The sequence below is a fragment of the Heptranchias perlo genome, chromosome 3 (genome assembly GCF_035084215.1).
Source record: "Heptranchias perlo isolate sHepPer1 chromosome 3, sHepPer1.hap1, whole genome shotgun sequence".
Lineage (NCBI taxonomy): Eukaryota > Metazoa > Chordata > Chondrichthyes > Hexanchiformes > Hexanchidae > Heptranchias > Heptranchias perlo.
Window position 1 is genome coordinate 9,842,451 of NC_090327.1, and position 15,541 is coordinate 9,857,991.

Here is a 15,541-nt window from a genome sequence, read left to right on the forward strand (position 1 = left end):
AATATATTCCATGAACTCGTCTTCCATACCACCTTTGCCAATTTGATTTGCCCAGTCTACATGCAGGTTAATGTCCCCCATGATTACTGCATTACCTTTGTTACAAGCTCCAATTATTTCATGATTCATACTCTGTCCAACGGTATAACTATTAGGGGGCCTATAAACTTCTCCCACCAGTGTTTTCTGCCCCTTGTTATTTCTTATTTCCACCCATACTGAATCTATTTCTTGATTCTCTGAGCCAAGATCCGTTCTCACTACTGTCCTTATGTCATCCTCTATTATTAGGGCTACACCCCCTCCTTTTCCATTCTGCCTGTCTTTTCTAAATGTCATGTACCCTGGAATATTTAGTTCCCAGTGCTGGTTATTTTGCAACCACATCTCTGTAATGGCTATTAGGTCAAACCCATTTATCTCTATTTGTGCAATTAATTCATCTATCTTGTTATGAATGCTCTGTGCATTCAGATAAAGAGCCTTTAATTTTGACTTTTTACCATTTTTTCCTGCTTTGACCTTACTTGTTGTTGCACTATTATTGGTAAACTCTCTGTCCCTTCCTGCCCCTCTCTGCTCATCTTTACCTAAGTCATTACACTGTTCTATTGTCTTAACTTTTCTAATTAGATTTCTAAATTTCCCCTCACCTGACCCCCCCCCCCCCCCCCTTTTTAGTCTGAAGCTCTATCTACAGCCCTAGTTATTCGATTCGCCAGGACGCTGGTCCCATAGGAACAGCTCCCTCTTTCCCCAGTACTGGTGCCAATGCCCCATGAATCGAAACCCCTTCCTCGCACATCACCCTTTGAGTCACGCTCAAGGAAGGAATTACAGAGCTTAGGGCCTAATCATCTGAAGGCTCGGCCGTCACTGGTAGAGCAAAGGGAATCGAGATGGCAAACAGGCCAGAATTGGAGGAACTTAGAGGGTTGTAGGGCTGGATGAGGTTACAGAAATAGGGAGGGGCAAGGCCGTGGAGGGTTTTGAACACAAGGATGAGAATTTTAAATTCGAGTTGTTGTTGGACTGGGAACCAATGTGGATCAGCGAGCACAGGGGTGATGGCTGAATGGGACTTGGTGCGAGTTAGGATATGGGCTGTAGATTTTTGGATGAACTGAAGTTTACAGAGGATGGAAGATGGGAGGTTGGCCAGGTGAGCATTGGAATGATCTAGTCTGGAGGTAAGGAAAGCATGGATGAGGGTTTCAGCAGCATATGGCATTAGACTTTTGTAAATCAGCTTGCTTAAATCCTCTGGTGACAGGCAACATTCTTGATGTATTACAGCGTAATGGAATGTAATATTGATATATCTTCAACACAATTTAGCTCCTTTGTCAAAGAATTTGCCATATTCTGTGGTTCACCTTATTCCTCTAATTCTACATTTTAAGCAGCACTGAAGCAAATTCTAAATGTTAACCCAATTACAGATGTGCTGTATACCAAGATCAGAACCTACACATGAGAGTACTCAGAGACTTGAGCACATAATCTAGGCTGACACTTAAGTGCAGTACTGAGAGAGTGCTACATGGTGGGAGGTGACGTCTTTCAGATGAGACAGTAAACCCAGGCCCAGTCTGCCCCCTCAGGTGGATGTAAAAGATCCCATGGTACTACTTAGAAGAAGAGAAGGGGAGTTCTGCCTAGTGCCTAGTGCCAAAAATTGCCTCAACCAACATCACTGGAACAGATTAACTGGTTAGTTATCTTATTTCTGTTTGTGGGACCTTGTGCACAAATTGGCTGCAATTCCCTACATTAGAGCCGTGACTAGACTTCAAAAGTATTTATTTGGCTATGAAAGGTGCTATATAAATGCAAATTCTTTTTTTCTTTCCACAGTCTATGTGAAAACATGAACATGTGTTTAAATGTATGTGCTACTGATATCCTGTCCAAAAGCATTGGGTGACCCAAGCTTGCAGTGATAGCATTACATTCCTCGCAATTGGTAAAAGCATAAAATCAGGACAGTAGCAATAGGTAAATATTTCACACAAACCTGAAATGTTGACCACGTTAAAGTCTATTCTAGAGGAAGGTGTTTTGATATAATAATACTGTTTTTTGGAAAAGGGATGACAATGAGTGTCTGTCAGTGACTCTATTATATCCGAAACAATTAGTCATAAGATGGCAATTGTCATAAATTTGTGCTTTGCACAATACTTTTTTTAGTCTTGACATTTAAGTTTATTTTTTTAATCTTGGCATTTAAGTTTCCACAATGTCTGAAAAGAACCTTTATAATTGAAAGTTAGAATTATAAAAATGCTAAATTGAAGATTTTATATTCCAAATAAATGTACTTAATATGTGAAGCTGTGAAATACAGGCTATAGAACTTGTTCTTTGATAGTTTTTGCTTCTTAATTATCAATAGTGTGTAAAGAATACTGAAATTCAAAAGATGTGCTTAAACCTATGGCCACTTTCATAACACAGAATTTATTTTTTTCACCCGTATGAAGGTTTGACTAATGAGTCTTTAATAGACCATTTGATACTGTTAGGGGGAAGGACTTTGGCCAAGGAGTTTTCCTAGTTTGTTGTTGGACTTTCAGAATAATTCACCATTGATAGTTGTAAAAAGTCATGCCATCATAACAAAAGTTGAGCCTCGCTGAAGTTGTCTTTGGCGATGTGTTATAGACAAAAAAAAGTGACTACCTACTCGTATCATTATATTTCTCTTTAAGTTATTATATTTATTTGCCAAAATGATATATCAGTGTTTTAGTTTATATTTATTAAGTGAGTTCATTGATTTTATAATTTTTGACCAGTGTTGAAGCAAGACACTTTTACAGGTAATGTATTCGTGCAGCTATTCTGAATGTTAAACTATTTGCATTCGGACTACATTCAATAACGTAATTGCCACAAATGTGTGTTTATGTTCGTGTTAAACCAGCATGTTTTTTTATTTCTATTTAAACTAGAAAAGTTGGGTAGGGACATCCATTGATACAACTTTTGTTGGAAGACAGGAATTGATACTTCCATAGAGTAACTTTGCTTATTAAGAATCTATTCTTTGGGGCCTATGTTCAGACTGATTCTGGAAAACTCCCATCCATTGAGCGGTGGTTCACCTAGAAGGAACTAAAATGGAAATTCAAAATATAATTATGCCTTATCTTGCTTTCCTGTTAGACTAATATACACGTTGCAAGATCATTTCTTGTATTACCGGTTAGAGAATCCTAAAACCACAAGAAAGGTCATTTGGCTTATCAAGCCACTCCTTCCATTGGTGATGCATTAGTATCTCAATCGTGGACTCACTTACTCCCTCGTCACAACCCCCCATCCTACATAAGTTCTCTTTACTCTTCCTAACCCCCATGTGAATCAAACACATCTGGCCAATGTTCTACGAGGATACTCCTTCACTTATTGTTTCTACAGTTAACAGTACAATAACCAAAGGTCACAACATGAGAGTCAACCTCATCAACTGCTTAGGCTTGCTTAGTGGTCAAATGGATCTCAGAACCTTTGAATGGTCTTTGACGTAAAGTGAAGTGGTTCTTCATGCCATCAGCATGCTCTATGTTTGATGAATAAGCAGAAAGGGAAAAAATTTTAATCATTAGGAAAGCAATGCAGATTCTTTATTGATGAAATTTAATGAAGCCCAGTGCAAATTTCTGCACATACAAGGGAAAAATTAATGACATGTGCTCCATGGATGGTGTTGGAATAGTTAAGGATGAAGTTGAAAGAGACCTAGGAATCTTAGTAGACAGGACGCACAACATGTCCACCCAATGTAGAGCAGCAATCAACGGAGCCAATAGAATGTTGAACTACATAGACAAAACAGTAGAACATAAGTCAGAGGAAGTTGTGATTAAATGTTATAGTGCTCTGTCAGACCATACCTTGAATACTGTTTTCAATTTTGGTCACCGTGATGGATGCAATGCAGAGACTGATCTGTACGGTGAAAGGTCTGAGTTACAAGGAAATACTGGAGATAGTTGTTTTTTTCAGCCCAACAAGGAAGCACCCGAGAGGTAATCTTTTAGTATGGAATATTACTTTAAATTAAATTGTGAGACTAGGACAAGGGGACACAGGTTCCAACTAGAAAAAGATAAAGTGAGGATAGATAACAAGAAATTAATCTTTAGACAGAGTGATCAACATATGGAATAGACTTCCAGATAGAGTACTGAACCAAAAAATCTGGAAACTTTTAAAGAAATAATTGGATGTTTCTATGGGGGAACTACAGAATCTTGCTCCTTGTATTCTAACTCACACCAAGTCCCGCTCATCCGTTACCTTATGCATGCTGACCTGCATTGGCTCCTGATCTGGCAATGCCTTGATTTAAAAAATTGTCATCTTTGTGTTCAAATCCCTCCATGGTCTCGCCCCTCCCTATCTCTGTCATCTCCTCCAGCCCTACAACCCTCCGAGATCTCTGCGTTCCTCCAATTCTGGCCTCTTGCGCGCTCCCCGATTTCCTTCACTCCACCATTGGCGGCCGTGCCTTCAGCTGTCTAGGCCCTCAGCTCTGGAATTCCCTCCCTAAACCTCTCCGCCTCTCCACCTCTCTCCTCCTTTAAGGTGCTCCTTAAAACTTACCTCTTTGACCAAGCTTTTAGCCACCTGTCCTAATACCTCTTTATGTGGTTCAGTGTCAGATGTTTTCTGATGAAGCTCCTATGAAGCCCCTTGGGACGTTTTACTATGTTAAAGATGCTGTATAAATTCAAGTTGTTGTTGTAGAAGCAAGCAAACTTTTCAGAATGAGCCATTTTCCAAGTTGTGTGGAATCATTTCTAGTTGCTCGAAGAAGGTAGTGATGGGTCTTCCTTGACCCACTGTAGACGGTATTATGTTCTGTAGTGATTATTTTACAACTGAGTGGCTTATTAGGCCACTTCAGAGGTCATTAAGAGGCAACCACACATATTGTGGAACTGGAATCACATGTAGGCCAGACCAGGTGTGGTGGTGGTAGATTAGTGAATTACTTGGATTTTTATGACAAGCCACCAGCTTTCATGGTAATTTTCCTGATGCTAGCCCAAATGTTCAATTTCACAATTTGCCATAATGGATTTGAACTCTCAACCTCTGGATTGCAAGTCCAGTACCATCATCACTATGCTACTGTAGTGCTAGCGACTGGGAGTGATGGAATGATTTAGACAATAATCTTTCACCTTTGGTATCTGGGTTTGAAACCAGCCCAGACTAGTGGGATGAAACACTCTCCTGTCTATTGGCTACAAAGATCTCGTATGAAATAAGTTTGGGCAATGTCAACACTGTTCCATGTGGTATGGACCCACAACACAAAACAGCCTGATAATTGCACTAAATTGGTAATCTTAAATCGGGAGGCCACAAGGTGGCTGATAAGGGAAATGCATGTTGACTTACCAGATGATGCTTTCTGAGGGCTAAGGGCTACGGCACATGTTTGGAGCAGAGTAGAAGGTATCTCTGCATTCAACTATGCTGTACTTGAACTGGGATTAATTAGTGCTGACATTGGGTGTTTTCTTTTCCCTTTGCAGCAGCCTGCAGGAGCTGTTCAGTTATCCATGCCAACAACAAGGAAGAAGGAGGATGAGGTATCTGTTGGCAGTACGCCTTTGGCAATGCAGCAGTCAAATCAGGCCTCTGAATATGCCAGCAGTCCTGTCAAAACAAAAACTGCAACAGGTAGGTTATTTTAGTTTTAACTTAGTAAATCACATGTGATTCGATCAGCTGTACAAATGTTAAGATGTACTTGACCACACTCCAACAAACGTTGATCTAGGCCTTAAGAAAATAGCTTCAGGCATTATGAATGAATAAAAACATGCTTAGAATTTTGAACTAATTTGATCAATTTTATCGTGGGGGGAGAGGTATAAAAGTAGAACATACTTGTAAACGAATAAGTTACAGGTGAACAGTTAATTGGCAGTTGACGTCAAATGTAGTTCCAACACTGTATTCTAAGTTCAAATCTAGCCCAAGGTTATGCAACTGGAAGGATATCTTGATTCTGATGGCTTTTGAAAATGTGATTGAAAGTAGCTCAGACAGTCTTTGTCTGGTGCATTATCCCATAACCTTAATCTATAAATATATAAAGTAAAGATGATGCTCGTCAGATACGCCCAAGGAAATATTTAAGACGTTGCCAAGGATTTTGTCACTTCCACCAATGAGAATACTATGTTGGTAGTGTAACACAACCTATGGAGCAATGAAATAGGCAAATTAAATTGTGCTTGTACAGCTGCTCTCATACAGTCTTCATATTTATAAGATTCTTGAATTGTAAACGGAATTTCCAATATTTCTCTCTCTTTCACAAGTCCTGTCAAAATTTCCATTTCTCATAGGGGTGATTTATTATATGTTTATGTGACACGTACAGGCATTTCATGGCTAAATAAGCGCTGTTTCTCGCACTGGCTTGTATCAGTCAGTAACCGGCATGTGAAGGCACATTATTAACATTTGTTGATGTGACTGAGAAAGTCGTTTTTTTTTATTGGAGGAGATGTTTTACCTAATACTGTGGGAATATATGTAAATATAAGCTCTCCACAGGCATAAAATGGTCAATCGAGCAGTATTTTTTCAACACTAGAATTATTTTCATTCTCCATGCCATACTGGAGAGGGGGGCAGGGAAGAAAAGCATGTCCTTGAAGATGAATTGGTCACCTCAGTATCATTTGACTTAAGAAACCTTGACTGTCTTCTCATTAGATTTGGTTTTATTTAAACAGTAGCCGTGGTAGAAACTATTTGTTTGTCTTGTTTATGTGTACATGAAGAGTCATGCTTCATGTCCATAATTTGGAAGTTTTTATCTAACTTAGAATCATTGAAATATCAGCACAGAAAGATGCCATTTGGCCCACTGTGCCTGTTCTAGGTCTATATTGGAGCTAGTGGGGGTGAAATTGAACCGTTTAGCACCGGTTTTTTAGGCGCTACGCAGCCAACTAAGTCTCGAAAATGGGGTCCGAGATGCCCGCGCACACTTCTGATGGGAAGCGCGCAGGACGCCATCTTGGTAAAGGGGTTTGTGCATGCGCACCTAACGACCGCCAGCAGCATGCAGAGTAGGGAGATTATGATGCGAATCAGTGTGCAACGCTGATTTAAAGGGACCACTGCTATTTTGGAACTCCACATTCCATTCAACGCACTGTCTTAACCTCGCACAGCTGAACATGACTTAAAGGGCGTGAAGGACATCCCCACCAGCGCTATTTAAAGGGATCATGCTGGAATTACAAGTTAGTTGCTGGATTATTTCTTCTGGCTGCTGGTACATTTGTGTGTGTTTTTGGAGGTTTCCTATACTTGGATAAAGTTTCAATACTCTACAGGGAGTGGGCTGGCTGGCTGACAGGCAACAGCAAGGGCACAGGTGGACTAGCAGGTTTTGAGCAGGAATACTGTCATTCTGAAAGAGGACAGCAGGTTTGTGTTCCGTGGAGCCACTGCTGCTTGCTGCCTCTGGTTATGCGCCACCTCCTGCAAAAAAGAGGGACGTGTGACAGAGTGTCCGGCAAAATATTTGGGTGATGTGGTTGTCATGGTTGAATAGCTGCCAGTGTGTGTGAACTGTGAGTTGGGGGTGTGATGCTTGCAACAGTGCTAAGTGTGTGAGGGTGAGATAAAGCATATGATTTGAACGGTTGAGTACTGACTGAGAGATTGTTGGTATGTGGGTGAAGGGGGGGGTGTAGTGAATTGAGCAGTGGATGCGGCTAGTGGTGCAGCTGGTAGGATATGCCACTTGAAGCTTGAACTCACTTACCGTGGCAACTTGTGTTAGATCATTGAACTTCTTCCTGCACTTTATCCATGTTCTTGGATCTATGCTCCTGGCATTTTCCTCCTCCCCTACTTCCACCCACTGCCTCTTTAGCATACGTCTGTAAGGCCTCCTGCCCCCCTGCGGATACAGGAGCCCTCTCCTTCTCTCTACCTCTTGCACCAAGGCCCCCAGTGCATCATCAGAGAACCTTTGTGTACACTCTCCCCCAGGCACAGCACAGATTCAGTTTTGAAATGACTCCCACCGCTTCTTGCAGCCACAGTGCACCTCCCCTTTAAGAGGCGCAGGCTGCCTTTAAGAAGCGCGAGCCCCTCGCGATATCGGGGCCCCCTGCTGATGCATCCATCTAATCAACAGCGCAATTAGCACCGGCTGCATGCAGCAGTCCTGCATCATGCTGCCTGCATCGCAGTGAATGGACTGCGCTTCCTGCGCCTGTTTTCAGGGGTTATCCAATCTAACCCCTATATCCTCGTAATCTAATTTCCCTGCGCTTTCATTGAAACCGTTAATACGTTTCTTGAAGTATTTATCTAATTCTGTCTTGACTATTGTGATTGACTCTTCTTCAATAACCACTTGTGATAATGCCGCCCATGTTCTAATAAACTTTAGCATGAAAAAAAATCTTCTGATCTGCCCCTTTGTCAGTTATTTAAAGACTAGCAGAAATAATGTTTCATTATGTCCTCCCAAAAGTTTAAACATTCATATTGGATCACTCCATAACCTTACAAGGAAAGGGTGGTAATATTACAAGTTGGCACGAATGATATTAAGGTTAACACGATGGCACAACTGAATCGGAATACAAAACTATGGTGCATGAGTTTCAAGCAAAAGCTGCAAAGGTAATAGTATCTGAGTTGCTTCCAGTGTTACCTGGGGGAATGGAGAGAATGAGCAGCAGACTGTACTTCAGTATGCGGTCATTAAAATGGTGTATAAAGGAGAAGTTGACTTGATGGGCAACTGAAACATTTTTATAATTGGATAGAATGATATAGAAAGGATAGGCTACATCTAACCAGATAAAAGGGCTTAACAGTGAGTGTAGTATTTGAGGATCTAACTAGGATTAATTTAAACAAAAAAAGAGGGTGTGGGGCTAAGAAAATGACAAACCAAGATGAACAACATAACTACAGAATGAAGGAAACAGTATCAATCAGGGTGAAGACAGGAATATAATTAAACTCAAACTAAAGTGAAGGATTTATCAGCTATTGAAATGGTGGGTTTAACAGCAGCAAGCGAGTTACCTGAAGCAGCTTGGGTGGAAAATTATAAAAGTAACAATGTAATAGTTGGTGACTGCTACCCACCCCAGCTCAAAGTGAAAGAGTGGGTAATGAGATGTTTGGCAAATTACAGAAGCCCAGGACTGAGTGTTTTACAAAGATTGGGTCTTCCATTGGCGAGAGTGGAAAAGGAGAAACAAGAACAACAACTTGCATTTATATAGCGCCTTTAATGTAGGAAAAAGTCCCAAGTGGCTTCACAGGAGTGTAATCTAACATAGTTGAAACAGATTATCTGGCCAATTATCTTATTGCTGTTTGTAAGATCTTGCTGCCTTGTTTGACTACATTCTCACAATGACTAATTCAAAAGCACTTCATTGGCTCTGAAGCACTTTGGAATGTCCTGAGGACATAAAGGGGATGAAATTCAACCTCGGCGGGAGCGCTAAGCGGGCGGTAGCAGATTGGCCTCCAGTTATATGAAAGAAAGAACGAACTTGCATTTATATAGCGCCTTCCACAACCTCAGGAATTCCCAATTCAGTACATTTTTTGGCGTGCAGTCACTGTTGTAATGTAGAAAACGTGGCAGCCAATATGTGCACAGCAAGGTCCAACAAACTGCAATGTGACAATGACCAGATAATCTGTTTTAGTGATGCTGGTTGAGGATAAATGTTGGCCAGGCCATTGGGGAGAACTCCCCTGCTCTTCTTCAAAATTGTGCTGTGGGATCTTTTGCATTCACCTGAGAGGCAGATGGGGCATCGGTTTAACGTCTCATCCAAAAGACAGCACCTCCAGCAGTGCAGCACTCCCTCAGCATTGGCACTGGAGTGTCAGTCTAGATTTTGTGCTCAAGTCTCTGGAGTGGGCTTGAACCCACAACCTTTTGACTCAGAGGTGAGAGTGCTACCTACTGAGCCACAGCTGACATTACCCAACTCATTTAATTCCCGCCAGCCGAATTCCCTCCAGGAAGCCTGCAGGAAGTGGTGGAAAATCACATGGCATGGAGGCCGCCCGCTGACAGTAGGTAAGTGGAGGGATCGGGCTGCTGGGATGTCCTGCGGGGGGTCCTGGGATCGGGGGCGAGATAGCAGCAGGAGTGGCTTAAGCTTCCTTTATGGGCTCCGGAGGATCACTCCAGCTCCTCCTGGCCCCACAAGGACATTTTAAACTTACCTTTTTGAGCCTCTTCGCTGCTTGGTTGTCCTGACGAGAAACTCATTGCTGCTTCTTGCTGAGGCCGCCCAGTGAAAATTGCAGTCAGGTCCCAATGATGTCATTGGGACTCGACATGCATATTTTAACAAGGACCCCGCCGGCCTGTTCAGGAGAGCAGATGAAAGTTGCGGAAGGTGACCTCTCTGTATCTCCAGGGTGGGTACGTGACCTGGATGATTTGAACTGCCCGCCCTCCTGGTTTCTGCTGGTCAGGTAGGGTTAAAATTACTTGCATGTCCCAATCAATTACCAACCCATGTCACAAGGTTACCTCCAATTTCTGTGCGCTTTCATTTTTGCTAATGATCTCCGTACAGACAACACCCATGGACATTCCCTTATCTACCTTGCTAGTGACCTCCTCAGACATGACCCACCCTTCACAAATCCATGCTGACTCTCCTTGATCAGCACATACTTATTCAAGTGCTCAGTCACTTTGTCCATGATGATATAGAAAATAGGAGCAGCAGTAGGCCATTCGGCCCTTCGAGCCTTCTCTGCCATTCAATATGATCATGGCTGATCCTCGATCTCAATGCCATATTCCCGCTCTCTCCCTGTACCCCTTGATGCCTTTTGTGTCTAGAAATCTATCTCGATCCTTCTTAAATATATTCAGTGACTTGGCCTCCACAACCTTCTGTGGTAGAGAATTCCACAGGTTCACCACCCTCTGAGTGAAGAAATTTCTCCTCATCTCAGTCCTAAATGTCCTACCCTGTATCCTGAGACTGTGACCCATCGCTCCAGATCGCCCCCCCCCCCCCCAGCTAGGTGAAATATCCTCCCCGCATTCAGTCTGTCCAGCCCTGTCAGAATTTTATGTGTTTGAATGATCCCCTCTCATTCTTTTAAACTCGAGAAATACAGGCCAAGTTGACCCAATCTCTCCTCAACTTCCTCATGAATTATGTTAAACTGACAGATTTGTAATTACCTGGTTTCTCCATCCCTCTCTTCTTCAATAATGGAGTAACATTCATAGTTTTCCAATCCAGAGGCACAATTCCTAAATCCAGAGATCTTTGGAAATTTCTGACTAATGCATCAGGTCCTCGAGATTTGATCATTTTAAGTTCCATTATTTTCTCCATTACCATTTTTTACTTATATTAAACCTAATAAGTTCCTCCCTATGGCTTATTTTTAGGTTAACTTACAGGTCAAGTTTACCAGACTTGATCAAACTGTGTAAAGAATTCTGCTTTTGCGGATCTCTGAAAGTGAGCATCTTGGAGACCTCTTTGTGTATGTGTAAACTGAAGATGACCATTTAGATTCCCAATCCTCGATCACACATATCCATGCCGGTGATAAGATTTACCCTACTACATTTATGTGAACTGAATGTGAAGGGGTCAATATTTTCCTTGAATTGTTTTGTATTTGAGAAAAGATACTAGATGTCTGATCAAACTCAGGCAATAGCTTTGTTATATTTAGCTTGCTTTTGTGAAGAAAGAATAAAACTAACTTTGGTTTTAGCAACACATCCATGAGTATGAACTGCTCTTGGTCCTTTGTGATATATAAGTTTGGAAATAGTTTGTTTTCAGATATGATGTAATGACGTCTTTACGGGCTGAACTCACTCTTGGCTTTTTTCCCCACTGGCTGCCCCTGTCTTTGTTTCTTCCTTGTGCCTTTTTTTCTCATAGTGGTGACTGACATATACTTTAATTTGGGGTAATGTATTTTCCGGTTTCCCTACTTGACATGGCATTGAGAGCAAAAGGGAAATAGTTGATGGGTCTAATTTTTAAATGATTTCTAACACCAACTAGGATGGTGTGCATCGAAGGGGAGTATGGGAATGTCTTTCATTTTTCCAGTTAAAAATAAATGATGCTTTACATACTTAAAAGGAATAAAATAGCCAAAGGTCCAATGCATTGTAAATTCTAACTGTGCTATCAAAATGAAGTCTAGAGCTATACTGTTGATGTTTTTGAGGTTATGCTTACACCTAATTAATAAGAAAAAGGAAAGAACTTGCATTTATATGGTGCCTTTCATGACCGTAGGACGTCACAATATGAAGTACTTTTGAAGTGTAACGCAGGGAAATGTGGCACCCAATTTGGGCATTGCAAGGTTCCACAAACAGCAGTGAGATAATCTGTTCTTAGTGATGTTGGCTGAGGGAATAATATTTGCCAGGACATTGGGAGAACTTCTCTGTTGTTCTTCAAATAGTGCCATGGGATCTTGTACATCCATCTGAGAGGGCAGATGGGGCCTTGGTTTAACATCTTATCCGATGGACGGCACCTTCCACAGTGCAGCACTCCCTCAGTACTGGCACTGAAAAGTCAATCTCGATTATGTGCTCAAGTCCCTAGAGTGGGAATCCACAACCTTCTGACTCGAGAGGTGAGAGTGTTATCACTGAGCCAAGGCTCACGCCTGACAAATACATACGAGATTTAGGAGAGACTAACATAATATAATGCCTACATAAAACAGGTTAGTATGTTTTGTGTAAACTTAAAATTGAAATAAAAATTACTGTCAACTACATTACCATCCAAAATCATTCCCTGAAATATTAGTGAGATAGCCACAAGGTGAAAAATTGCAGATCCCTGAAAAGTCAGATTGTATAGTCTGTTCCTAATATCAGTTAATTATAAGTAGGCATTGATTTGTCATTATGGAAGCAGTTGTATAATTTGTAGTGATCTGAGTACAACCTAGTATAAACAGAATGATTGCTTTTTTAGAAAAAAATAAACTCCCATAGTTAACAATTACTGTATTGTGGAACAGATGTAAAACGGTGAAGTATTTCCTGTTGTAATTGAATTTGGCAGGAGGGTTTAAAAAATTGCTGTAATTATGACACTGTCAACTGGAGAAATCTGCATCGGAAGGAGACTGCAATTTGATTTCCAAGTCAGTTTTAGCTCCTGTCGTACTTTCTTGAGAACTTTTGTTTGTATTCACTGTTGAACAATATGTGGTTGCTTAGTTTCTGAGCAAGACACATATACGATACAAAATTAATGTGTAATTAATAAAATCTGTGAATTTTGTATTCTCTTGGCTGATGAGAATGGCTTCACTGGATATACGGAAGTCATTAGTGCTTGCTTGAAATCTTTTGCATGTTCATTTGTTTACTCCTGCTATTCAGAACATTGCTATCATTTCAGGGTTTAATTTCCGAGTGAAGTAAATTTGTGGCAAAGAATTTATGCCTAATGAATAAAATCTGAGATCTTTAAAGCCATATTTGGTAATGGGAAGAAGTTCATTAAATACTTTTTCAACTCCATAAGAAAGGGTGGAATCAGGAAAAGGCCCTTTGGCCCATGAAGCCTGCTACCTCCACAGACCATACAGAGTTTAAATTGTCATTCAGCCTCTTCTTTATTTAATTGCTGAAGTTGCAGAAAATGATGCTGTAATCCCCAAAGGTGATCAAGCAAAACTACAGAATAGCTATTTATTCTTACATCTCCATTACTTAGTCAAAAAATGATACAGCACAGAAGGAGGCCATTTGGCCCATCATACCTGTAGTTGAAACCAATTACTTTCCACAGCCCTACTGTTCTGTACAGCATTCGATTATTTCCGTTTCTACTTATTCTTATAACCGTCAGTCACACTTCTAAGCAAGTCTTAATTCATATCTTCTTTTGAAGAGATGAATATGTATAATATGAACATATAACACTGTAATCAACCGTGATGCAATCATATCCAGTATTCTATATCTAGATTAGCTGAAGCTTATTTTTGTACTCGTCCTATAAATTCTGTGCTTCTGATACAAATTAAATAGCATGCTTGTGACTATACTATCTCTGCCTCTAAGCATTTTCAAAATTTGGACCATGTTCCTTCTGAATTTTTCTTTCTTCAACAAAACCCCAACTTAGCTGTGCGAGTGTCCCTTCGTAATTTAAATTCCTAAGCTTTAGAATCTTCCTTCCTTCCTTCCTCCCTTCTTCCCTCCCTCCCGCAAGCTATGGGTCGGAATTCCTAATCTCAAATCAATCATGAGATTAGAAATTCTTGTCCGTTATGTATAGCAGAATTGGATCCCTAAGCAAACTGGCAATGGATTCCATGAAAAAATTGCAGCTATGATTTTCTGGGAGCTTTATTCATGAGTTGTCAGAAGAAACAGGTGCTTTTACTTCAGCTTTTTTATATGTAAAAAGTTTTAGTTTGGGAATCAAGTACATAAATGTTAGCTGTGTTTATTTAAGTCTGTTGTCAAAGAACTGCTGGGGGATTTCCTGGAAGTTAATAAATAATTGGAACATTATTTAAAATGTTTCTTTTTCATTCTTTGTCCCTGGTATGTAGGGGAAAAACTCTGAGCTTTAATTGCAAATTGGTGAGACTTCCATTGGAAGGTTTCAGAATATTTGAGCATGAAGTGTAGGATTTATGTATATAATTTCCCACAGTTGGGGAGAAGAGTAGTAGTGGGGTCTATTGGGATAGATTCAGTCTGTTTTGCTATGCATGTTTTAGATTTTCTTGACTTTTCCATGAATAATTTGACGGGATAATTTATTCCTCTGCAATTGAAGATGAAGTACTTCCACCACAAATACTGCAATTGTGGAGCTATTTTAATTGACTTTTTTTTTAACTGCCCATGTGCAGATACCCCCAATAAATGGTAGGAGTTGTAGTGCGCAATTTGTACTTTACTTGTCAGAATGCATCAAGACTGTATCCAGAATTTTGAAAGCCCGCCTGCAAAACTTCTAACTTCACAGTACCATATTAAAGAAACAATGTTCAAATATATCTCGAGCAAAACTATTTTGAATGTGCAAATCAATCGCTAATAATTTGCTTGTGTATTCTGTACATTCAAGCTGCAACAACCCACCTTGAGTGGTGATTCCAAATGTGTAAGGCAAAAAAAAAAGTAATTAACAGCAGTTCATAGTTGGGCTATCTGGCTCAGTAGGTTGCAAAATTGTGTTTGCACCTCAGGGTAATAGCATCCAGCTGTAAGGGTCCTTGGTAGAAAGTATTTGTCCAATTTATTTTCTCCTCTTTTCACCTCTCCTCTCCATAACTTCCCTTTTTTCAAACGAAAGCCTAAATGGAGAGTCCAGGCAGATTAGTTGACTGTGCAGAATATTAAAGCCAACTCCCAATCTTATCTTTACACGGACAGACATGCACTTTCTAACAAGGGTTGGTGGATTGTGACTAGAAGAGAGAATCCTGTTTGACTGTGCCTCTTCCATGCTCGTGA

At 40.6% G+C, this 15,541-nt stretch overlaps 1 protein-coding gene across 2 annotated transcripts in view; it reads left to right on the forward strand.

The window, feature by feature from the left end:
- Positions 1–15,541, forward strand: part of LOC137310136 (intermembrane lipid transfer protein VPS13B-like) — an 875,231-nt gene that overhangs the window by 449,695 nt on the left and 409,995 nt on the right. For both annotated transcript variants that reach the window (XM_067978114.1, XM_067978120.1), the window contains exon 21: positions 5,556–5,703. In XM_067978114.1, the coding sequence (XP_067834215.1) occupies positions 5,556–5,703 (148 nt within the window). The remainder of the gene's footprint in view (positions 1–5,555; positions 5,704–15,541) is intronic.